At 46.2% G+C, this 25,867-nt stretch overlaps 1 protein-coding gene across 1 annotated transcript in view; it reads right to left on the bottom strand.

Annotated features, from left to right (window-relative positions):
• The window catches only part of LOC146855449 (stabilin-2-like), a 1,111,419-nt gene that overhangs the window by 830,892 nt on the left and 254,660 nt on the right, over positions 1-25,867 (bottom strand). Inside the window, exon 12 of the mRNA XM_085653245.1 lies at positions 724-873. Within this exon, the coding sequence (XP_085509371.1) occupies positions 724-873 (150 nt within the window). The remainder of the gene's footprint in view (positions 1-723; positions 874-25,867) is intronic.

Here is a 25,867-nt window from a genome sequence, read left to right as displayed (position 1 = left end):
AGGGTTTCATTGTTCCTTATAATGTGTGGATTTAGACGGCTACGGTGGATGCAGGCAGAAGCGAACAGAAGTCACAGGTGCTAGTGAGGATGTTTAAGTACCATATAAATTGCCCTGGTACACAACTCTTTTGGTACACATGTCCATATCTGCCCACCTGTCCGACTCCAGGACTTTTCTTTGCATTCTGGTACTTGTAGTTCCTATTTCATAGTTGGCTAAACAGAACTACAAGTTCCATTATGCAAACACCTGGACTAGGAGCACTACTGGCGCAGGCGTGGGCAACTTGAGAGGGTTGATGGTGCTGGCAGTCTCTTCTCCATCACTGTCTGTCTCCAGGCACTGCTGCGATTGTTACTGAACCATGACCATCACAGCCTGCTGCCTGTCACCTGGCTGTGCCTCAAGGTGAGGAAGGTGACAGACCTACATATTTGTTTTTTCGAAATAATTATTCTAATTTTAATAAACTCTTGGATTCAAAGAAGAAAAACATATTACCTCTTTTTCTCCTTTCTTTAGAAGATGGTTGTCAGTCACAAACAAATTTGAACACTTTTAGTTGAGAAAACAATAACAAATATTTAAAAGACTTCAAAAAACAAATGGCATTATTTTTAGTTGAGTATTTGTCATGGATAATAACCAGACGTCGAGTCTTCAACATCATAAGATTCAATCTATGGTTTAAGTATAATATCAGATAAGCTGTCTTGTTACCTTTTCATCAGGTGTCACCTCTCCGGATTTCCCAGTTAAGGTGTAAATTACGGTTGTATTAGTGAGAAAACCCGTGTCCAGCTGGCCAGCAATAATATGGAGTTTCGCCGTGTATTTTGCTTTTTCTTTGTCTGTCAGAAGCGTTTTCACCTAAAATGAGCAGAAAGTCATTATTTTTCTAAGGTGCTAAAGACAAATATTGACATATACACAAATGGGTGCAGCCCAGCCAAGATGGTGAAAAGACCTCCATATATCACAGTTGATTTTCTCTGCTTGTCCCTACATGATGCCCCCTGAGGATTCTGCAAAAAGTGATACATGTAAGGTAGTTGTGGAAACTCCTTGCACAGTTAAGCTGGGTGGGATTGATCTGCCCCTTTTGCTGGATTTTATAATATAGTTTGGGGAATTATTGCCTCCTGCAGTTAAAATTCTGTGCAGAGGAAAAGGAAACAGCCAGATTAGGAGACCCAGCAGCTCTTAGCTAACACTTCCAATTTCCTACTTCAGGGTTCTCCAAAGTCGGTCCTGGGGGGTTGGATCCATGGCAGATGTTTAAGATATCTACATTTATCTAAAAGGGGATATGCTAAAAATCTTGCATTGATCTGGCCCTCCAGGACTGACTTTGGAGAACCCTGACCTACTTTATAATTTCCAGGGGATCTCCTCCTCCGTATAATGCAGCTACAAGAGGCAGAATCCTTTAGACTTTCCTTTTAATGCAATTAACCCATAAAAATACAGCCTCGTTTCTATGTCACCCCTAAATCCAGCTGTCCACTGTTAATAATGAGGCCTTATCACGTTCTTTGCTTTTCCACATACTGCTGTAACACTTATCATGGTCTCCAACATATCCCCTCTTTGATTGTGTGAATGACAGTGGATGCCATTTTCCGTTTGTCCCTACAGGTTTGGTTTGCCTTTTTTGCTTTTTAGCTTTGTTTTTGTGGGGCAGCTAATGCAGAGCTATTCCACAAATTAGAAACCTGGTGTTCTCAGAGACACCCTTTGCTGTGCCATGAGAGGAGAAGACTCTCCGTATATGCTGCCACCTACCTAAGCATAGGTCCAACCTTGTGGAGCCATTTTCTACGTTTTGAGGGCACAAAAGCTGTACCCAGGTATAGTGCCTACTGGCTTACCCATGTAAATTAAATTAAATGACCTGGGCAGGTGGGGGATCCGGTGTAGTTATTTTTTGTCTGCTCTCAATCATGCACATACGTTTTGCAACAATTATCTTGGAGATTGGACCATGTGTGATTGAACTTGTTGTACACATTTGGTCAGGATTGTGAACATCTTCAAAATTGTGAAAATGGAATTAGAAATAACAAGAATGGGAACAGCCCCATCTCCCATTTCTTTTTTCTCTCCTCTCCTGTACAGAAGAACAGAGCAGGCCTCTGAAAGTTCTACTTCACCAAGTGTAGCAAGGCAGTTTGCCTGACAACCTGAGGAACTACGATTTTCGATCACGATCGAATCGACCCGCCATTTTGTAACACGCCGCCATTTTGTGTTGCCATCACTCAGGCAGCACGGCGAACGAAGTCTATTCTGCTTTTCCCGTAGTTTGGTGTCGAAATACGTCCCCAGCCTTGTTTGTGAAGCTGATGTTTGGACTAGCCGAGTACACTAATCCGTGTCTGGCTTTTCTAATCCCTGTTTCAACTATCTGTAGGCTCACACTATTCTTTCCCGATCATATCTTATCGACTGGCCTTCACTGTCTCCTGCTAGCATTCTCTTGTGTCATGCCTGTCCTCCAATACACACAAACGTATCTCACCACCTGCAAGTCAGTTGTAATCTGTTAATAAATTAAGTTCGGGGGTGGGATGACAAACACAGTTGGAGGAGAGGTCTCTTCGAGTCATCTGATCTTTCTGTTTTCGAACCCTTCTTACTGGTTCCGCTTTGTTTTCCACTTACCTTATTGGCTATTTTCTTCTTTGCTTGGGGCGTGTGTTTTGTTAATAATTCTGTATTGTATGATATTTAATCTGATGCGCCACAGAGTGAAGTGGCAGTCTCCTGAGAACCTACTTTGTGTACTTCTAGGATAACTGTACTAGCTGCAGCTAAATAAATCCAATCTTCTAACGCCGACAGAGTGTCCCGTGTCTCTGTGTAACGAAGCAGGTGAACCCAGAAGACGGAGGGCGTACCCTGCGCCGCCAGGTCCAAAAGGTTCTGGTTCTTCAATTGGCGCCCAATGTCGGGCGGCTTCAGTGGTACCGGTTCTGCTCGAAGGTCGTGAGGAACCTCGCAAGAAAATTCCGGAGGGTTCGCGAGCCACACTAAGCGACCCCTGTATGTCGAAAGTGGTCCGAAGGTCTTTTGCAGCGCAGTTACTCCTTCCTGACGGCTACTGGCGACCGCTGCCCTGACTGCTGCCCTGCTTTGTCCCATTCCTTTGGTGATATATGGTAAAGCGAGACGATAGACGGGCCTCTGTTGGTGGAGGATGACGTCCTTAGTTAGGTTAAGTATTTTCATGGGTGGCGCCCACAAATTTTGGTTCTTTGTTTGATGTCCTTAGGTTACTTAGATTTAGTCCTTGCAAAGACTAAAGCCGAGGGTAAGTGCATTTGTGCTGCGTAAACTGAGTTTTACTCCCTTGAAGTTTGTGGACAGTCCAGAGACATTGTGAAATGCCTGGTCTGACTAAGTTTGGAAGAATTTGTTGTCTTGGTTGTGATAGGGACTCCCGACTTGAGGACTCTTGTCCGATTCCTTCGGTTGGAACTCTCACATATGAGCTCTACTCGAAACATGGTATCGGCCCCATCGCCTTTAACGAGACATGGACTCGATACACGAAGAAGGATGGTGTTCTTAAATGGCCAGAAAACGGTAGTTTTGACCCTGATGTGTTAGATAATTTAGAAACAGTTTTGTTCAAAAGAAATGCCCGGCCGGCAATGTTTGACTCTCTTCGCCTTTGGCGTAAGGAAGCCAAACAGAAAGAAATTAAACAAGCAAAACGAGCTAGAAAAGCACAGGGTATGACGATTATACAGGCTGCCCAACAGTTCAAGAATGATGAAATTGACAATGCGACTGAAATTTCAGAAAGACAACATCGTATGGCGATAGATAAATGCTATCCGGTGTTGCCTGTTTCTCCTTCTGATAACAAGAAAGATATAGAAGAAGATCCCCTAATGTCCAGTTTATTGAGGTTGCCTCCGCCCTATGCGCAAAATGCTAATGTGCCTCAGCCGTTACAGCCTGCTCAGTTGTTGGTAGTACCTCCGCCGGTTCCGGCTCTTCAGCATTTGCCTCCTCCAGTACTACCACCCTTGCCGGTTTTACCATTAGTTTCAGCTTCTCAGCCTTTATCTCCTGATCTTAGCTCTCCTTTGCCTTCTGCTCCTCCTGTGAATTCTAGTTCTCCTCTTGATAATTCTCCTAATATTCTGTCTCCAGTTCTGATGTCTAATTCACCGTCTATGCGTAAGCGTCTCACAGATTCTGTCACTAGTATTTTATCTCCTTTCTTTGGAGCTCTTAATGCGTCTCCGGCTTTTGCTCGAAGACAATAATCTCGTAGTCAGTTCCCAAATTTCGAGGAACGAGAGAAGCTAGATTCTCTGGCACGAAGATAGATCAAGAAGGGTCCACAATATAGTATGTCTGATATTATGCCTACCTTTTTGCAATGGAATGCACCTATGCAAAGGTATGTTTTTAATGTAATGTGCGATATTCTCATTAAAGAATGGGAAGATGTGAGTTCGAGACCGATCTCACAAGATTTGTTAGATGTCCAAGCCGATTTTGAAAAAGGACTTATTGTAGGTTCCAAAGTTGAGGAAGCTGTAAGGACACTCATCTCTTATAGAACCTTATTGTTCTCGCAGATTTTTCTTGATTCTGATCCGTCGGTTAAACTGACGTCGAACAATTACCCTATGAGAGAGGTTCCTCCAGTATGGAAGGAAGAGGTTGCGGCAGCAGGTGCTAATCCAGCTATTCCAGCTCATTTTCAACGTATGGGTACATATACCATGGAAGTTTTGGCCCTTAAGCAGACTCTACCAGATCCTCATAAGAACCCTGCAGGTTATTACAAAGAATTATCGCAGACAATCGATGCGTGTATTATGAATCTGGCAGATATTGATATGTTAATGGGTAATGTAGTCCCACAGACAATATGGGCTAAGATTCGTAGAGAAGATCATGCACAGGAACTGGGTGCTACTTGGGATGTCATAGCTGATACGGATAGAGACCAAGTGGGTGGTGCAAAGCCTGACGCCTTGATCTCGGAGCTTCCTGGTAGAATCATTACGTTAATGAAAACTATGATGCCTGCATTGAGAGTGAATTGGGTTAAGCTAGCAGCATGTAAACAAAAGAAAGATGAAAGTGTCTCTGATTTCTTTACTCGTTTCGAGGAGACATTTATTGATCATAGTGGTCAGGATATGGCTACCGAGGGTGGACAGCGACTATTCGTGGAGAAATTTGTATTCAATTTGCTTCCCGAGCTGTCACACAAATTAAAAGATTCAGAAAGTTCTTGGGCTGTTTCTTCTTCTGCCCAGATATTGGCTACTGCACAATATTACGAGAATAGGGACAACGAAGAAAAAGAAAAGCAAGAGAAAAAGACGAAAGATTTAAAAACGAAGGTTCTCTTGCAGCAAGCTTATCCGCCACGTTATGTTCAGCCTCAGACTCAACAGCCACCGCAGTTTCAGAGATTGTATCAGAAACCTAAGCCATACATTCCGCGACCTTTGTTAGGTCCTAATCAATGTGCCTATTGTAGAGAGGAAGGTCATTTTAAGAATAGTTGTCCGGTTTTATTGCAGCGCAATGGAGCGTCATCTGCTCCACGAGGTCGTGCTGGCCTCCAGTCAGCAAACAGAGGTAGAGGTCGAGGCATGTTAACTCAAGAACAGCGTGCCCTTCCTTCTCCTAATTCTATGAACTACTTTGATCAGCAGAATGTGAGATCCACTCAATATTATAATGAGGACCATTATGTTGAAGGCGAAAATGAGAGTCTTCATGCCAACTAGGACAGCCATGGACAAAGTAGAGGAGTTGTGCCAATCCCAGTAGATCAAAATGGCCCTTATGTCAACGTCACTACTATGGGTGTATCAGAGCCATTTCTTCTAGATACTGGAGCAATGAGAAGTTCTATTATTCATTCTAAACTCCCTGGGGCACCTTTGTCTGGCTTAACAAATGTTTCTGTAGGATTCTCTGGCGCCCCTGTTTGCAATCCGGTTTCTTGTCCTTTGCCTATTTCCGTGGGTCCTTATGACTTGGAAGCTTCACTTCTGTTAACGAATGGTTGTGGTGAGAATCTGTTGGGTCTAGACCTATTGAAAAGAATGCATGCTACAATATATTGTTCTCCTTCAGGCGTACATCTCACTTTAGGTCAGAAGTTGATCTCCCCAATGTATCTGTCTAAAGATCAGTTTCCTCCTGAGTTGCTTTCTCTACCGACAGCACTTTGGGCCACGGGTCCGAACAATGTGGGTTGTCTTGAGATACCGCCTTATGTTGTTACTCTCAAGCCTAATGTTGAATTACCACGTATTCCACAATATCGAATTTCTGCTGAAGGTGAAAAGGCGCTTTTAGAAATCATTCATGATCTCATTCGGAAGGGTGTGGTCGAAGAAACGAGAGGCAACACATGCAATAGTCCTATTCTTCCTGTTCTTAAACGTACTGATCCTTCTCAGCCTCGTATGTACCGGTTTGTGATTGATCTGCGAGAAGTAAACAAAATTGTGATTCCACAATTTCCTGTTGTTCCAGATATCACTGCCTTGTTGACTATGATACCTTCCACAGCGACTTGGTTTTCTGTTATTGATCTAAAGAATGCCTTCTTCAGTATTCCAATTGCAGAAGAGAGTAGGGACATTTTTGGTTTTTCTCTTGGAGGCCGAAGCTTCCGATTTAAGTGCGCACCCCAAGGGTACTGTGAAAGTCCCTCCATTTACAGCCAAGCTTTGAAATGTCATCTTGATACTTTTCACTTGCCGTCTGGTGCTGCTCTTATTCAATACATGAACGACTTGTTAGTCGCTGCCGATTCAGAAGATATCTGTAAGGATGTCACTGTTGCACTATTGCGTCACTTGTTTAGGCTGAAACACAAGGTTTCACCTTCCAAACTATAGTATGTTTGTCGAGAGGTTACCTACTTGGGTCATCTCCTATCAAAGGAGGGACGACGATTGACACCAGAACGAATTCAGGCGATTGCTCGAATGTCAGTACCATCCACACAAAGGGAAGTACGTGCTTTTCTGGGAATCACTTCTTATTGTAGACAGTGGATCCCTAACTTCTCTTTGATTGCTAAACCTTTGTTGGCACTCACTTTAAAAGATACGCCTCAGCCCCTTCCTTGGACTGAAGAGTGCCAAAAGAGTTTCACTGATTTACGCACTGCTCTGTGTTCTGCTCCTGTACTGGGTACCCAAGATTACACTAAGCCTTTTACGTTGTATGTTCACGAGAAAGAAGGTTGTGCATTATCAGTCTTGTCACAGCAATTTGGAGATAGACAGCGGCCATGTGCTTATTTTCCGGCTACGTTAGATCCCGTAGCTAAAGCATTGCCTAGTTGTCTCAGAGCCACAACAGCCGCAGCGATTTCTATCCGACAGTCCGCTGGGATAGTGTTAGATAACACTCTTATTGTCATGGTGCCACATGCAGTGGATACCTTACTAAACAGAACGAAGACACAGCATCTCACGAGCTCACGTTTAACTGGTTACGAGCTGCCGCTATTGGCTAGTCACGTACACATCAAACAATGCAATACTCTGAATCCAGCTACTTTGTTGCCCCTTCCAAATGAGGAGAGTGTTGAGGATCAGCATGATTGTTTCTTCCGTACTGAGGAAGAGACAAAAGGAAGAATTGATTTGAGAGACACACCATTAGAGAATCCAGATGGGACTCTATGGGTAGATGGTTCTTGTTTTAAGATGCCTAATGGAGATACGGTTTCAGCCTATGCTGTAACTACCTTACATACGATTGTGGAAACTGCACGTGTTAGACACAATTCAGCGCAAGCAGCAGAGTTGATAGCACTGACGAGAGCTTGTGTATTATCAAAAGGGAAAAGAGTGAACGTGTACACTGACAGTCAGTATGCCTTTGGTGTCGCGTTCAATTTTGGGCGTCTCTGGGGAGAGAGGGGTTTCCTAACTTCACATGGCACTAAGATACAGCATGGTCAGTTAGTGACTGACCTCCTTGAGTCACTTGCTTTACCTGTCCAAATAGCGATAGTGAAGTGTAGTGCTCACAAGAAGATTACGGATGATGTTGAACGAGGAAATGCATTTGCTGATGAAACAGCAAAGAAAACAGCGAGAGATTCAACGAGTCGAATGTATATGGCAGGTCCTGCGAATTGGGTCAGAGAGAGAGGAATGTGTGAGAATACAGTGGAAAGCGTGAAAACGATTCAGAAAGAGGCTACAGAAAGAGAGATAAGCAAGTGGAGAGAAAGTACGGGAATGTTAGATGAGATGGGTTGTTGGGTAGAATTATCCGAACATCAACGTTGGTTGTTACCGGATGCTTATGTACTCCCAGTGGTTACTATGGCTCATGGTCCAGCTCACCTTAGTGCAAAAGGCATTTTTAAACTTCTAGCTCCAGTTTGGCAGAATGAAAATATCCCGAAATGTGCAGACAACGTAGTGAAGCATTGTATTGTTTGTCTGATGTATAATCCAGGAAAGGGAACCCCCACTCCAGCAGGTCACTTTGCTCCTCCGACATACCCATTTGAAGTGTTGCAAATTGATTACATTCACATGGATCGATGCAACAACCTCAAATATGTTCTGGTGGCAGTATGTGCCTTTTCAAGATGGATAGAAGCATACGCCTTGAAAGACAACACAGCTTTATCCACAGCCAAAATCCTTCTGAAACAGTTCTTTCCCAGGTTTGGATTGCCGCGCAATGTCTGGAGTGAAAATTAGCGAAAATTAGCGAAGATTCAAGCAAGTACGGGACTTAATTGGCCTGATGCTTTGCTGTTAGCTCTGTTATCCACCAGAACTGCAGTACACTCTCGTCTGGGACTTAGCCCTTACGAAGTGGTGTTTGGCCGTCTGGCCAACGTATGGGGAATACCTCGTCCTAAAAAGTTCTCAGATTTGCCCTACCCAATGTTGATTGACTACTTGCATGACCTTACAACTAAATTGCATGTCCTTCATTGACAGGTTCAGAGTGCTTTGCCAGAGGCTTCCACAGATCCAGGTCACTCCATCCGACCAGGTGACTGGGTCTGCACCCGAAATTTTCAGAAGAAAAAGAATTTGGAGCCCAGATGGCTGGAGCCCCGAATGGTCCTACTAACGACGAGGACAGCAGTTAAAGTTGAAGGAAAGAAAAATTGGATTCAAGGTGTGCATTGCAAGAAAGTACCTTTGCCCTTGCCTTTTGATCAGTGGGTTCGTAGAGGGGTTGGTGACTGTGAAGGCGAAACAGTTCCACGATTTGTACCCTTTAGCGATGCACACCTGAATGGGACATTGTCTGAAAAAGAGGACGACGACATTTTACAGGAAGCAATTCCATTGCATCGTCGCTTGAATACGACTGAACCAAGAACATTGTTTCAAGATCAGAGTGTTCTAGGGAAGGAGCACTATAACCTCAGGCCCAGACCAAAGAACAATTGAACTTTCTTTTTCTCCCTTGTGTAGTGTTCTGTTTAGGTTGCAGGGTCACGGTAGGAGTCTAGGTCACGACCTGAGTAGTGACAATAGGTCTGCAGGATTTTCAGTGTCATAGGACGGTTGAGCATCGTGACTTCAGTGATTGAGGAAGATTGCCGTGAGCATCCACTAGTGAAAATGGAAACTACACCAAGTAATAAAGAGAGAAGAAATAAAATGAAGAAAGCATCTTGTAAAATAATGTACAGTCGTTACAATGTAACTCTATGTGTTTTGATATCATTATGTATTGCTTTGGCAATTATTAGTTGGATAGTTTATGTTTTGCAGCCAAGAAACACCTCCCCTTCCTCCTCTTTGCCTTCTTCTACTATCTCTCCACACCTCTTTCATACTTTTCCTTCACATGAACTTGTCAGAAGAACCAAGTATTACAACAATTCCTCTGTCCAACTATTACACCAGCATCAATTAGTGGTTAACACAACTGATTGTTGGGTATGTGGTCTTATGCCGCATACTACTGAGAAGGGAATACCATTTCTAGTTCTTCCTTTCTCCTACGAGGGTTCTGCTTGGGCATTCTTTGTTATTTTCTCAAATGCATATCAAAGTAAATTCAGACGGTCTGTTGCTTCACAAATTAATTATCCGGATTTTAGTCATAGTTCTTTGATTAAGGGTATGGTAGTTATGGCTAAAATCATGGAGAATAGCAAGATTTCTATCGATGAAAGAAAAGCACACACCAATTGGAACGTCACCCAATACATGTCGAGTCTTAATAATAAAATGGGAAAGGAGAAATCCTCACCAATCTGGACTGTACCGCATCAAGGTAACTTCTGTTTAAAAATAAACAATCGCTCTTCTGACACTGCACCAAAGAGTAACTGTTCCTACACATACATTTATTCCTCTCTGAACTCACCTCCTCTAGTACCGTCTCAAGGCACCTATTTCATTTGTCATGATAGAGCTTATACCTGGTTGCCAACGGGTTTCTCTGGTACCTGCTACATAGCTTTCCTTCTTCCTCCTACTTACACTGCTACTGCCAATTATCACCGAACCCGTCTCAGCCGAGGAGTTATTGACTCAAAAGACACCGCGGGACAAGAAGGAGGAGATTTCCTTAAAGGTTTTCTTCCCTTCTGGGGTCCAATGGCCAATAGCAGAAATATAAGGCAACTGGTCCGTGTTGTAGAAACTACAATAGACATCACTGTAAGAGCCTTGAGTAATATCACAGCGGAACTACAGGCGGATCGTCTTATGACCTTGCAAACCCGAGTTGCCTTAGACTTTATTCTTGCCGATCGTGGTGGAGTATGTAAATTGATCGGGTCAAGCTGTTGTATTTTCATTCCTAATGACGCTCCGACAGTATACCAAGCTATTTCCAAGTTGCATATAATCTACGAGTCTATTCATCAGGACGAAGGAGATTGGTCCTTAACGGAATGGTTTTGGGGACTACTGTCCAAATGGGGCTGGAAAGCATTGACATTCCTTGGAATAATCTTGACAATCGTGTTTCCTGTTGCCTTTGTATGCACTATGGTCCCGCTATCTGTGATCTTTGTGCTACCATGTGCATTTCAAGACCCAAACCTCAAGTAACAGAAAACATAAGGATGATGTTACAACAACAGCTTGATGATCTCATGGCTATTGATGTGGACCCAGATTAACGTGAGTCTATCTTGCCTGAGTTCTGGCAAAAGGAGGGTCTGAGGAACTACGATTTTCGATCACGATCGAATCGACCCGCCATTTTGTAACCCGCCGCCATTTTGTGTTGCCATCACTCAGGCAGCACGGCGAACAAAGTCTATTCTGCTTTTCCCGTAGTTTGGTGTCGAAATACGTCCCCGGCCTTGTTTGTGAAGCTGATGTTTGGACTAGCCGAGTACACTAATCCGTGTCTGGCTTTTCTAATTCCTGTTTCAACTATCTGTAGGCTCACACTATTCTTTCCCGATCATATCTTATCGACTGGCCTTCACTGTCTCCTGCTAGCAATCTCTTGTGTCATGCCTGTCCTCCAATATACACAAACGTATCTCACCACCTGCAAGTCAGTTGTAATCTGTTAATAAATTAAGTTCGGGGGTGGGATTACAAGCACAGTTGGAGGAGAGGTCTCTTTGAGTCATCTGATCTTTCTGTTTTCGAACCCTTCTTACTGGTTCCGCTTTGTTTTCCACTTACCCTATTGGCTCTTTTCTTCTTTGCTTGGGGCGTGTGTTTTGTTAATAATTCTGTATTGTATGATATTTAATCTGATGCGCCACAGAGTGAAGTGGCAGTCTCCTGAGAACCTACTTTGTGTACTTCTAGGATAACTGTACTAGCTGCAGCTAAATAAATCCAATCTTCTAACGCCGACAGAGTGTCCCGTGTCTCTGTGTAACGAAGCAGGTGAACCCAGAAGACGGAGGGCGTACCCTGCGCCGCCAGGTCCAAAAGGTTCTTCAAACCCAATCATTCTGGGAAGGGGGCTAGGGGGGCACCATTTCCAGAAAACCCTTCTGATTCAACCTGATTTTTGGACTTTAGGAATGCATGCACTGTGACTGGGAATGAACCACTGCCCAGCTCTCAGGACTTGAAATGGAAACTGGATCATTCCTCTGGTTTTTAGAAAAATTCAATTGGAGCCAAAGCTGGGCGAACCTTTCTGATCTTACTTATAGAATACAGAGCTGAATGTTGCCTGTTTCCTCTTGACTGGGAACAAGACTGAAGGCCCTTCTGATACTTTGCTGGCTGACCCTGCTGCTGCTGACCCAGCCGCCCAAGGAGTTGAGTCAGAAACACTGCACCTAAAATGTATCTCTATCCCCACAAGAAATGTGAGAAGGGCTACCTCAAGAAACTATTGGTACACTTACTGGTGAGCCAAGTGCAGAATCTTCCTAGAGATTCCCTTCCCTAGAGAACACCTTTCCTGCACCAGCGCCTCTTGTTTTGTTCTTTATTTAACTGTGCCTGGTTGCTGATGACCAGATCCCAGTTGGCTTGTGTGCTAGCTGGATCTAGAAGGGCACACATAGTCCAGTAAATCCCTTTGGGCCAGCACACAGCTGCCTTTCTGGGTCAGGCTGCGGTCTGTCCTCTGCATTAGTTCTTTGTAAGTGTCGAGCCACTGACACAGGCCTGACAGTGCCACAGCTTATGCCCTGTAGGACTTAACCAGAGGATAAGGTTTTCTTCCTGAACTCTTTTGCTACATTTTGTCTATTCTTCAAATGCAAGTTGCAGACTTGTACATAATTTTGATATCCAATGTATTTCTCTTTTTTTCGGTCTATTTTTTATTAATGAACAATTAAAATCCAATAGTAAAGATTTGCAGACCAGATACAAAGTTGCCATTTTAGCAGGCTGTTTGTGATTGTCCCCAATGTTTTTTTTTTTTTTTACAGAGTAGTGTTTGTGGTCGGGCGCAGACTGTGAACATTGCTTGAACCTTTAACTATTTTCAATAATAACATTACTATTGTTGTTTTCATTTTCAGACGTGTTCAGTATCCTTTAATGATAATGACATTATATGTTGTTCGCACCCAAGGACCCTATTTTAGTGTGACTGAACTGTTTTTTTTTCATTTGACCTTTGTATTTTCTAGAAATGTTTTGACTCCATCCCCTGGGGCTTATATAATTAATAATTGGGAGGAGGTTCCATGCCGACCCCCATCCCTGGGCCATTTTCGGCACCGTGAAGCCCATCCTTGAGGCCTGGCTAATTTTTAAATGGGGAGGGGGGCACCCAGCCTCCTTTCTTGGTAAATATTGTCCCTTGGGTCCCCATTCCCCTTGGCCTATTTAATTAATAATTGAAGAGGAGGGCTGTGTGACGCCCCCTCCCTGTGCTGATTTTGGCCCCAGTGAACCTATCTCCTGGGGCCCGGCCTTATTTTGAAGGGGGAAGGGGGCAAGCAACCCCCCTCCCCGGGCCAATATTGGATCCAGTGACTCCATCCCCAAGGGCCCGGCCAGTAAATGGTGGATGCCCTGGAGCCCACCCAGGGCACCCACTGCATGCATGTTAAGGGCTGCGGGGGGAGCCTCAGTGCTCCTGCGGCCCAAGCTGGCTTGTCGCCTCCAGCAGAAGCCAGCAATGCTTCCACCCACAGGTAGCAGCTAAAAATGCTGCTCCCTGCACGCAGGAGCAATGTTTTCAACGTGTGTCCCTGCCTGCTTCACAGTGGGCAGGAAAACAAATGAAAAGTCCGCTCCTGCCCCCTGGGAGCATCTTACATACTCCCGCCCGCTGGGAGCGGACTTAGTGCTTACACTCACTTGGCGGGAACTTTCAAATTGCTCCCGCCAAGCAAGAGAAAACACAGGTTTCCCTGCCCTCATCAGTGCAGGCAGGGAAACCGCTATGTCTTGGGGTTGGGCACCCAGGGACATAGCTGGAGATGGCACTGTGGGATGGGGCCTAGAGGGCCATTATTGGCCCTGGGGGCGGGGCATGCACACCCCTCCCTTTTCTGTACATAGTCTGACCCTGGGGGTTGAGGTCCCCGGGGCCGAAAACATATATGTGGAGGATTCGCATACCTGGACTCACTCCCAAACTACTGAACAGAGTTACACCAAATTACAACAAGCATTTGCAATGCAATAGGTCTCTCATTTATAAGAGTTTGAGCTATTGGCATTGTAAAATTACAATGCCTTTTATTTATGTTTTGGTTTTAAAACAAATAAAAGGCATTGTCATTTACAATGTCAGTAGCATAAACTCGCATAAAAGCAGTGTGTGGAGTGCAGCAGTGTGCGGCGTGCAGCAGTGTGAGGCGTGCAGCAGTGTGCGACATGCAGCAGTGTGCGGCATGCAGCAGTGTGCCGCGTGCAGCAGTGTGCGGCGTGCAGCAGTGTTCCGTGTAGCAGTGTGAGGCATGCAGCACTGTGACATGCAGCGGCATGCAGCAGTGTGCGGCGTGCAGCAGTGTGCGGCGTGCAGCAGTGTGCGGCATGCAGCAGTGTTTCGTGTAGCAGTGTGAGGCATGCAGCACTGTGGCGTGCAGCGGCGTGCAGCAGTGTGCGGCGTGCAGCAGTGTGCTGCATGCAGCAGTGTGCTGCGTGCAGCAGTGTCGTGCAGCATGCAGCAGTGAATAATGCAGCAGTGTGCAGCAGTGTGTGGCGTGCAGCAGTGTACCGGTTGCATCAGTGTGTGCCATGCAGCAGTGTGTGGCATGCAGCAATGTTTCGTGTAGCAGTGTGTGGCGTGCAGCAGTGTGCGGCGTGCAGCAGTGTGCAGCGTGCAGCAGTGTGTGGCAGTGTGTGGCATGCAGCAGTGTGAGGCGTGCAGCACTGTGAGGCGTGCAGCGGCATGCAGCAGTGTGTGGCGTGCAGCAGTGTGAGGCGTGCAGCAGTGTGAGGCGTGCAGCAGTGTGAGGCGTGCAGCAGTGTGCGGCGTGCAGCAGTGTGCGGCATGCAGCAGTGTGTGGCAGTGTGTGGCGTGCAGCAGTGTGAGGTGTGCAGCAGTGTGTCGCGTGCAGCGGCATGCAGCAGTGTCTGGCGTGCAGCAGTGTGAGGCATGCAGTAGTGTGTGGCAGTGTGTGGCGTGCACCAGTGTGAGGCGTGCAGCAGTGTGAGGCGTGCAGCAGTGTGCGGCGTGCAGCAGTGTGTGGCAGTGTGTGGCGTGCAGCAGTGTGAGGCATGCAGCAGTGTGTGGCATGCAGCGGCATGCAGCAGTGTGTGGCGTGCAGCAGTGTGAGGCGTGCAGCAGTGTGCGGCGTGCAGCAGTGTGCGGCGTGCAGCAATGTGTGGCAGTGTGTGGCGTGCAGCAGTGTGAGGCGTGCAGCAGTGTGTGGCGTGCAGCAATGTTTCGTGTAGCAGTGTGTGGCGTGCAGCAGTGTGCGGCGTGCAGCAGTGTGCGGCGTGCAGCAGTATGCAGCGTGCAGCAGTGTGTGGTAGTGTGTGGCGTGCAGCAGTGTGAGGCGTGCAGCAGTGTGAGGCGTGCAGCGGCATGCAGCAGTGTGAGGCATGCAGCAGTGTGAGGCGTGCAGCAGTGCGCGGCGTGCAGCAGTGTGCGGCGTGCAGCAGTGTGCGGCGTGCAGCAGTGTGTGGCAGTGTGTGGCGTGCAGCAGTGTCAGGCGTGCAGCAGTGTGTGGCGTGCAGCGGCATGCAGCAGTGTGTGGCGTGCAGCAGTGTGAGGCGTGCTGCAGTGTGCGGCGTGCAGCAGTGTGTGGCATGCACTAGTGTGAGGCGTGCAGCAGTTTGTGGTGTGCAGCGGCATGCAGCAGTGTGTGGCGTACAGCAGTGTGAGGCGTGCAGCAGTGTGAGGCGTGCAGCAGTGTGATGCGTGCAGCAGTGTGATGCGTGCAGCAGTGTGAGGCGTGCAGCAGTGTGAGGCGTGCAGCAGAGACACGTGGAGGGTGAGGAGAGACACGTGGAGGGTGAGGAGAGACACGTGGAGGGTGAGGAGAGACACGTGGAGGGTGAGGAGAGACACGTGTGGAGGGAGAGGAGAGACACGTGTGGAGGGTGAGGAGAGACACGTGTGGAGGGTGAGGAGAGACACATGTGGAGCGTGAGGAGAGACACCTGTGGAGGGTGAGGAGGAGACACATGTGGAGGGTGAGGAGGAGACACATGTGGAGGGTGAGGCGGAGGGTGAGCAGACACGTGTGGAGGGTGAGGAGAGACACGTGTGAAGGGTGAGGAGAGACACGTGTGAAGGGTGAGGAGAGACACGTGTGGAGGGTGAGGAGAGACGTGGAGGGTGAGGAGAGACGTGTGGAGGGTGAGGAGAGACACGTGTAGAGGGTGAGGAGAGACTGTGGAGGGTGAGGAGAGACACGTGGAGGGTGAGGAGAGACATGGAGGGTGAGGAGAGACACGTGGAGGGTCAGGAGAGACACGTGGAGGGTGAGGAGAGACACGTGGAGGGTGAGGAGAGACACGGAGGGTGAGGAGAGACACGTGTGGAGGGTGAGGTGGAGGGTGAGGAGAGAGACGTGTGGAGGGTGAGGAGAGACGTGTGGAGGGTGAGGAAAGACACATGTGGAGGGTGAGCAGAGACACATGTGGAGGGTGAGGAGAGACACGTGTGGAAGGTGAGGAGAGACACGTGTGGAGGGTGAGGAGTGACACGTGTGGAGGGTGAGGAGGGTGAGGAGAGACACGTGTGGAGGGTGAGGAGAGACGTGTGGAGGGTGAGGAGAGACACGTGGAGGGTGAGGAGAGACACGTGTGGAGGGTGAGGAGAGAGGGTGAGGGGAGACACGTGGAGGGTGAGGAGAGACGTGGAGGGTGAGGAGAGACACGTGGAGGGTGAGGAGGGTGAGGTGGAGGGTGAGGAGAGACACGATGAGGGTGAGGTGGAGGGTGAGGAGAAACAGAGTTGGAGGGTGAGGAGAGACCAAGGTGGAGGGTGAGGAGAGACCGAGGTGGAGGGTAAGGAGAGACCGAGGTGGAGGATAAGGAGAGACCGAGGTGGAGGGTAAGGAGAGACCGAGTTGGAAGGGAATCAGAAGTGGAGGAGAGAGAGAGGTGGAGGGTGAGGAGAGACAGTGGAGGAGTGGGGGGAGGGGAGGATATCACTTTTACTTCCTCTCCTAGTGTAAGGTAACGCCCCCACCCCACAGGCCCTGCCGGGGCCGAGAGCAGATCACTGTTCGCATCAGCCGTCACCCGAGACCGCTCCGTACTTGTTGGTAAATAGAGGTTCACTATCTGTTGATAATGGGATTCACTTGGGGGGCTGACTTACCTCCTCCACCCCCAGGGCCAACACTGAGAAGGCATCAGAGACCTGGTGCTGCCTATGCTGCAGTACTGCGAGAGAGAGGGATGGGGGGGCGGGCAGAGGAAGAGGAGTGGGGTTAGAGAAGGGACAGGTGGGGAGAGAAAGAGGAGAGAAGGGACAGAGACAGAAAAAGAGCAAAAAAAGAATTAGAGAGAGTAAAGAGGAGAGTTGGGGAAAATGAAAACATTGCGAGAGAACATGTAGCAAAGAGGTGAAGAGAGAAGATGGGAGAGAGTAAGGACGCAGCCAAGAGATAGGGCAGAGACAAAAAGAATCGAAACAATACAAAAGTATTTTCCAAACACGTAAATAACCACGGGCCAAACAACTGATCTGCAATGAAGCATCCGAATCCGGTATATCATGACGTTAACCATGCAATAAAAAATAAATTTAAAAAAAATAAAAATACACCCGAAAACACGTATACACCATGTTGACCCTTTTCCATGCAACGTATTCTAAAACGCCATTCTCATTCATACATTCACAGCAAACCTGTTCACAAGAGTGACAGAAAATGTTGTATTAGTGTTACATTTTTGTTTACATCCATACCCGCTCACAAAACGTACTGACACACACTCCCGATCTGTGAAACGTTCACCCCACTTTCTCAAAATTGAAACCAGTGCATGTCTCCGACGAACTTCCTTCCCTCTAGGAGACAGCTGACACCGACTCTTCCCCTGAGACAGTACGGGAGATGCGTGTGTGTGCATAGTGTGTGTGTCTATATGTATATATCTGTGTGTGTATGCATGTGTGTGTGTTTGTATGTGTATATTTTTGTGTATGCATGTGTGTGTTGGTGTGCAAGTATGGGTGTGTCATTGTGTTCATTTGTCTTCATGGATGTGTACACATATGTTTGTGTGTATACCCATGTCTGTGTATGCATGTTTGTGTGTATGTATATGTGTTTGAGTATGTTGGTGTGCGTGCTTGTTTATATGTGTATGTGGGGTTGGTGTGTTGGTGTGCATGTATATGCATATGTTTATGCATGTCTGTGTGTGTTTGTATATGTTCATATGTGTGTGTAAATGCATGTGTGTGTTTGTATGTGTGTATAGTTGTGTATGCATGTGATCAGAGGGAAGAGTGCACTTGAGGGCAAAGAGGAAAACATACAGGGAAAAGCACGTGAGGGCAGAGAGAAAAATACAGAGGGAAGAGTCCATGTGAGGGAGGAGAGAAAAATAGAGAGGGAAGAGCTCATGTGAGAGCAAAGCGAAAAATACAGAGGGTAGGGCGCATGTTAGACTGGAGATAAAAACATAGGGGGAAGAGAGCATGTGAGAGCAGAGAGAAAAATATAGAGAGAAGAACACATGCGAGGGCAGACAAAAAAATACAGAGTGAAGAGCACATGTGAGAGCATAGAGAAAAAATGCAGAGGGAAGAGTACATGTGAGGGAAGAGAGACAAATACAGAGGGAATAGCATGTGTGAGGAAAGAGAGAAAAATGGAGAGTGAAAAGCACATGTGAGGGCAGAGTGAAAATACAGAGGGAATAGCACATGTGAGACCAGAGAGAAAAACATAGAGGGAAGAGCATATGTGAGGACAAAGAGAACAAGTACAGGCTATGCCAAGCGGAAGTGATCGTGTTTGCGATCAAACATCAAAGCGGCGAAAGTGAAAGTAATAGAGCAGAGCATCAAAGGGCTGGGTGAGAAGGGAGGGGGGAATGCAAGGGTCAAAGCAGCGAAAGTGAAAATAATAGAGCAGAGCATCAAAGGGCTGGGTGAGAAGGGAGGGGGGAATGCAAGGGTCAAAGCGGCTAAAGTGAAAGTAATCGAGCAGAGCATCAAAGGGCTGGGTGAGAAGGGAGGGGGAATGCAAGGAGCAGCTGTGCACGTGCACGCCATCATGCACTCAAGCCCTAGGCCAGCAAAACCATGTGGGTAGCACTTTTGAAAGCCCACTTACAAAATGTCTCAAAGAGACAGCTTTCGCTGTCTCAGCGAGACCTAAAAAGGGCTTTTTTTGGATCAAGAGCTAGCTTTCTGCCATATTGGGATTAATTCTGTTCAGTGGTTTGAGCTGTAGTAATGTACAAAATCCATATTGGAAATTTCATGTGTAAAACGTGTTTTGGGATCCTCCTTTTTTCTTGGCCCCTGCTTGAGTGACCTTTTCCAGACAGCAGCTGAACTGAGTAGCATACTAAAAACTGAATACTAAATACTGAAAAAAACCATAGGTTTCAGGGACGTTATAGTTAAAAATTCGTTTTTTTTAAACCGTAGAAATTCAGTGAAAAAAACCACAGGTTTCAGGGACGTTATAGTTAGTTGGACATTCCACTTGTACATAACCAGAGAAATTCGGCTGTTATAGTTAGTTGACGTAACTATAACTAACACCCCCACAATGCACTGCTGATGACGTCACATATTATATCACTCATGACATGGTCAGTGACATCACTGATGACATCACTGATGACATCTCAAATGACATCCCTGATGACATCACTGATGACATCATCCACGTGATAATCTGATACACCTACTCACACCCTAATATAACGTTTGATACACCCACTTTAAAATACAGACTTACAATTTTCGAAACCAAAGACACACCAATATCAGTTACTACATACCCACTCACTGATTCCTAGGTCAACATACACATCTACTCATTCACCCATTCAGTCACATGATCAATATAGCACTATCATATACATTTATACACCTATACAGACACTCACACAACACCACTCACCCATAGAGTTACTCACACACATAGTCAGTCATGCAAAGAATCATTTACTCACATACACAATTATACACACACCACCTCACTTATTCATACAGATACTAACGCATATTTACTTTCTTATACAATCACTGACACAAGCACACACTCATCCATACAGGCACTCTCGAAATCACTCACTCTCACATATAGTCATTTATATAGTCCAACACTCACATATACTGCCTTTCACATATGTAGTTACTCACACATGTACCACTGAGACATCTAAGCACTCACCAACATAACCATACACACACTCACCCACCCATACAGCTCTTCACAGACACACTCTTGAACCCATACACCCAGTGAATCACCCACTCACACATCTATGCACAAAGTCACCCACCCCCCACCCACCCACACAGACACTCAGGCACCCATACAGATACTCAGACAACCAATTAATAACCCATATAGACACTCATGTAGCTACTCACCAACCCATGCAGCTGCTTACACACCAACTGACAGACTGATACAGATATTCACACAGTTTAGTAACTAACTCATACATTCAGTAAGACACGTTTAATCACTCACTTATACAGTTAGTCACCCACCTACTAAATCATCCAAACAGACACAGTTACACCCACTCATTCTTCAATACACCTTGTCATATATATCTATAGCATATTTAAACTTTACAGAAACATCTGTGATGTCATTTGAGATGTCATCAGTGATGTCACTGACCATGTCATGAGTGATGTAATATGTAATGTCATCAGCAGTGCATTGCGGGTCGCGAGTTATAGTTACCTCAACTAACTATACCAGCCGAATCTCTCTGGGTTTGTATGTGTGAAATGTCCAACTAATTATAACACCCCAGAAACCTGTGTTTTTTTCCCCCTGAATTTCTAAGGTTTTTTTTAATACTAATTTCTAACTATAACGTCTCTGAAACCTATGTTTTTTTCCAGTGAATTTCTAAGGTTTTTTAAATGCTAATTTCTAACTATGCCTACAGAGGTAGGACATGTGCAGAAAGTGGAAGAAAGGCACAGAAAGAAGCAAAAGAAATGCAGAAAGAGGCAACAGAAGCCCAGAAAGATGAAGAAAGACGCAGAAAGAAGCAAGAGCAATGCAGAAAGATCCAACAGAGGTTATAACTAACTCTGACTAACCAGGACCACTAGGGTACACTATGGGTTGGGTTATCCCAGTGATTGGCTTGACCTCCCCGTAAGGCCCTAGTACATAATAGGGCAGGGAGATTAAAACTACCTCTAAGTCAGAGGTGCAGAAAGAAGCAAGAAAAGTGCAGAAAGAAGCAACAGAGGTACAGAAAGAGGCAAGAGGGGTATGGAAACAGGCAGGAAGGGTACAGAAAGAGTGAACAAGGGTGCAAAAAGATACGAGAGGTGCAGAAAGAGGGAAGAGGGGTGCAGAAAGAAACAAGAGGGATGCAGAAAGAAGCAAGTGAGGTACAGAAAGAGACAACAGAGGTGGAGAAAGACGCAAGAGAAGTGCAGAAACAAGCAAGAGAAGTGCAGAAAGAGACAAGAGAATAGCTGAAAGAAGCAACAGAGGTGTAGAAAGAAGCAAGAGAGGTGCAGAAAGAGGCAAGTGAGTTGCAGAAAGAGGCAAGAGAACAGCAGAAAGAGGCATGAGGGATGCAACAAATGGAAGAAGGGTGCAGAAAGAAGCAAGAGAAGTGCAGAAAGAAGCAAGAGATGTGCAGAAAGAAGCAAGAGAGGTGCAGAAAGAGGGAAGAGGGGTGCAGAAAGAAACAAGAGGGATGCAGAAAGAAGCAAGTGAGGTACAGAAAGAGACAACAGAGGTGGAGAAAGACGCAAGAGAAGTGCAGAAACAAGCAAGAGAAGTGCAGAAAGAGACAAGAGAATAGCTGAAAGAAGCAACAGAGGTGTAGAAAGAAGCAAGAGAGGTGCAGAAAGAGGCAAGTGAGTTGCAGAAAGAGGCAAGAGAACAGCAGAAAGAGGCATGAGGGATGCAACAAATGGAAGAAGGGTGCAGAAAGAAGCAAGAGAAGTGCAGAAAGAAGCAAGAGATGTACAGAAAGAAGCAAGAGAGGTGCAGAAAGAGGGAAGACGAGTGCAGAAAGAAACAACAGGGGTGCAGAAAGAGACAACAGAGGTGCAGAAGGAGGCAAGAGAACTGCAGAAAGAAGCAAGAAAGCAGCAGAACCAGGCAAAAGGGGTGCAGAAAGAGGGAACAGGTGTGCAGACAGAGGCAAGAGAGGTACAGAAAGAAGGAAAAGGGGTACAGAAAGAAGAGAATGAGTTTCAGAAAGAGGCAAGAAAGGTGCAGAAAGAGGCAATAGAAGTGCAGAAAGAGGCAAGTGAAGTGCATAAGGAGGCAAGAGAATTGCAGAAAGAGGCAAGAGAGTTTCAGAAACAGGCAAAAGTGGTACAGAAACAACCAACAGAGGTGCAAAAAGAGGCAAGAGGGATGCAGAAAGAGGTAGGAGAGATGCACAAATTGGCAAGAGAGGTACAGAAAGAGGCATAAGTGGTGCAGAAAGAAGGGAGAGAAGTGCAGAAAGAAGCAACTGATATGCTGAAAGAGGCGCGAATGGTGAAGAAAGAGGCAAGAGAAGTGCAGAAAGAAGCAACAGAGGTACAGAAAGAAGCAAGAGAGATTCAGAAACAGGCAAAAGGGGTGCAGAAACAACCAACAGAGGTGCAAAAAGAGGCAAAAGGGATGCAGAAAGAGGTAGGAGAGATGCACAAATTGGCAAGAGAGGTACAGAAAGAGGCAGGAGTGGTGCAGAAAGAAGGGAGAGAAGTGCAGAAAGAAGCAACTGATGTGCTGAAAGAGGCGCGAATGGTGAAGAAAGAGGCAAGAGAAGTGCAGAAAGAAGCAACAGAGGTACAGAAAGAAGCAAGAGAGATTCAGAAACAGTCAGGAAAGGTGCAGAAAGAGGGAACAAGGGTGCAAAAAGAGGCAAGAGAGGTACAGAAAGCGGAAAGAGGGGTACAGAAAGAAGCAAGTGAGGTGCAGAAGGACGCAAGAGAAGTGCAGAAACAATCAAGAGAAGTGCAGAAAGAGGCAAGAGAATTAATGAAAGAAGAAACAGAGGTGTAGAAAGAAGCAAGAGAAGTGCAGAAAGAGGCAAGTGAGGTGCAGAAAAAAGCAAGAGCAGTGCAGAAAGAACCAACAGAGTTGCAAAAAGAGGCAAGAGGGGTGCAGAAAGAGGTAGAAGATGTGCACAAAGAGTTAAGAAAGGTAGGGAATGAAGGAGGAGGGGTAGAGAAAGAAGGATGAGGAGTGGAGAAAGAGGCAAAAAAATTGCTGAAAGAAGCAACAGAGGTATAGAAAAAAGCAAGAGAACTGCAGAAAGAGGCAAGAGAGTTGCAGAAACAGGCAAAAGGGATGAAGAAAGAGGGAACAGGTGTGTAGACAGAGACAATAAAGATGCAGAAAGAGGGGTACATAAAGAATAGAGGGAGGTTCAGAAAGAGGCAAGAGAGGTGCAGAAAGAGGCAATAGAAGTGCAGAAAGATACAAGTGAGGTGCAGAAGGAGGCAAGAGAACTGCAGAAAGAGGCAAGAGAGTTTCAGAAACAGGGAAAAGGAGTGCAGAAACAACCAACAGAGGTGCAAAAAGAGGCAAGAGGGGTGCAGAAAGAGGTAGGAGAGATGCACAAATTGGCAAGAGAGGTACAGGAAGAGGCAGGAGTAGTGCAGAAAGAAGGAAGAGAAGTGCAGAAAGAAGCAACTGATGTGCTGAAAGAGGCGTGAAGGGTGAAGAAAGAGGCAAGAGAAGGGCAGAAAGAAGCAACAGAGGTACAGAAAGAAGCAACAGAGGTTTAGAAAGAGGCAGGAAAGGTGCAGAAAGAAGCAACAAGGGTACAAAAAGAGGCAAGAGAGGTGCAGAAAGAGGCAAGAGGGATGCAAAAAGAGGCAAAAGGGATGCAGAAAGAAGCAAATGAGGTTCAGAAAGAGTCAACAGAGGTGCAGAAAGACGCAAGAGAAGTGCAGAAACAATCAAGAGAAGTACAGAAAGAGGCAGGAGAATTGCTGAAAGAAGCAACAGAGGTGTAGAAAGAATCAAGAGAAGTACAGAAAGAGGCAAGAGGGGTGCGGAAAGAAGCAAACGCAGTGCAGAAAGAACCAACAGAGGTGCTAAAAGAGGCAAGAGGGGTGCAGAAAGAGGTAGGAGAGGAGCACAAAGAGGCAAGAAAGGTAGAGAAAGAGGCAGGAGGGGTACAGAAAGAAGGAAGAGGAGTGGAGAAAGAGGTAAGAGAATTGCTGAAAGAAGCAACAGAGGTATAGAAAGAAGCAAGGGAAGTGGAGAAAGAGGCAAGAGAGTTGCATAAACAGGCAAAAGGGGTGCAGAAAGAGAGAACAGGTGTGCAGACAGGCAAGAAAGGTGCACAAAGAGGGAAAAGGGGTATATAAAGAAGGGAGTGAGGTTGAGAAAGAGGCTAGAGAGTTGCAGAGAGAGGTGATAGAAGAGCAGAAAGAGGCAAGTGAGGTGCAGAAGGAGGCAAGAGAACTGCAGAAAGAGGCAAGAAAGTTACAGAAACAGGGAAATGGGTGCAGAAACAACCAACAGAGGTGCAAAAAGAGGCATGAGGGGTGCAGAAAGAGGTAGGAGAGATGCACACATTGGCAAGAGAGGTACAGAAAGAGGCAGGAGTGGTGCAGAAAGAAGGAAGAGAAGTGCAGAAAGAAGCAAGAACAGTGAAAAAAGAACCAACAGAGGTGCAAAACAAGGCAAGAGGGGCGCAGAAAGAGGCAGGGAAGGTGCACAAAGAGGCAAGAAAGGTAGAGTAAGAGGCAGGAGGGGTGGGTACAGAAAGAAGGAAGAGAAGTGTAGAAAGAGGCAAGAGAATTGATGAAAGAAGCAACAGAGGTATAGAAAGAAGCAAGAGAACTGCAGAAAGAGGCAAGTAAGGTGCAGAAAGAAGCAAGAGCAGTGAAGATAAAGGTAGGAGAGGTGCACAGAAAGGCAAGACAAATACAGAAAGACGCACGAGAGGTGCAGAAACAGGCAAGAGAAGTGCAGAAGGAGGCACGAGAATTGCTCAAACAAGCAACAGAGGTGTAGAAAGAAGCAAGAGATTTGCAGAAAGAGGCAGTGAGGTGCAGAAAGAGGCACGAGAGGTACAGAAAATGACAAGAGATCTGCAGACAGAGGCAAGAGGGATGCAAAAAAGGAAAGAAGGTTACAGAAAGAAGCAAGAGAGGTGCAGAAAGAAGCAAGAGAAGTGCAGGAATAAACAAGAAAGGTGCAAAGAGAGGGAAGACGAGTGCAGAAAGAGACAACAGGGGTGCTGAAAGAGACAACAGGGGTGCAGAAAGAAGCAAGAGAGGTGCAGAAGGAGGCAATGGAGGTATAGAAAGAGGCAAGTGAGGTGCAGAAACAGGCAAAAAGGGTGGAGAAAGACGGAACAGGTGTGCAGAGAGAGACAAGAGAGGTACAAAAAGAGGGAAGACGGGTACAAAAAGAAGAGAGTGAGGTTCAGAAAGCAGTAAAAGAGGTGCAGAAAGATGCAAGAGAACTACAGAAAGAGGCAAGAGAGTGCACCATTAGTACCAATTTAACACCCACATTTAGCAATAAGTTACACGTGACCATTCCAGCTTTGCAAAGGGCCTTCCACCATGCTGTAACGCGTGAAGCTGCATTTTTGGGAAGATTTGAGCCATTTGAGGTAGAAACAAGGCTTTTTTGTTGAAATCTGCTGATTACGCAGCAGATGATGGAATATTTGGCAAATGCGGAAAATGTTTCATTATGTGACAATAGGTGCAGCCAAACAGTCACATAATTCCAGTACCCTGCTCATACCTCCGACTAGTTATAGAAGTGAACCTCAGTGGTTCCTTCTTTAGGTCTCGCCTGAGCCAGCGCATGCGCTGCTCTGTCGAGACTTTTAGTAAGTGCTTCAGAAAATGTTGCCACTGTGGCCTA

The sequence above is a fragment of the Triturus cristatus genome, chromosome 4_1 (assembly GCF_964204655.1).
Source record: "Triturus cristatus chromosome 4_1, aTriCri1.1, whole genome shotgun sequence".
NCBI lineage: Eukaryota > Metazoa > Chordata > Amphibia > Caudata > Salamandridae > Triturus > Triturus cristatus.
The sequence above is the reverse complement of the archived record's forward strand: the minus strand, read 5'-3'. Positions and strand labels throughout refer to the sequence as shown.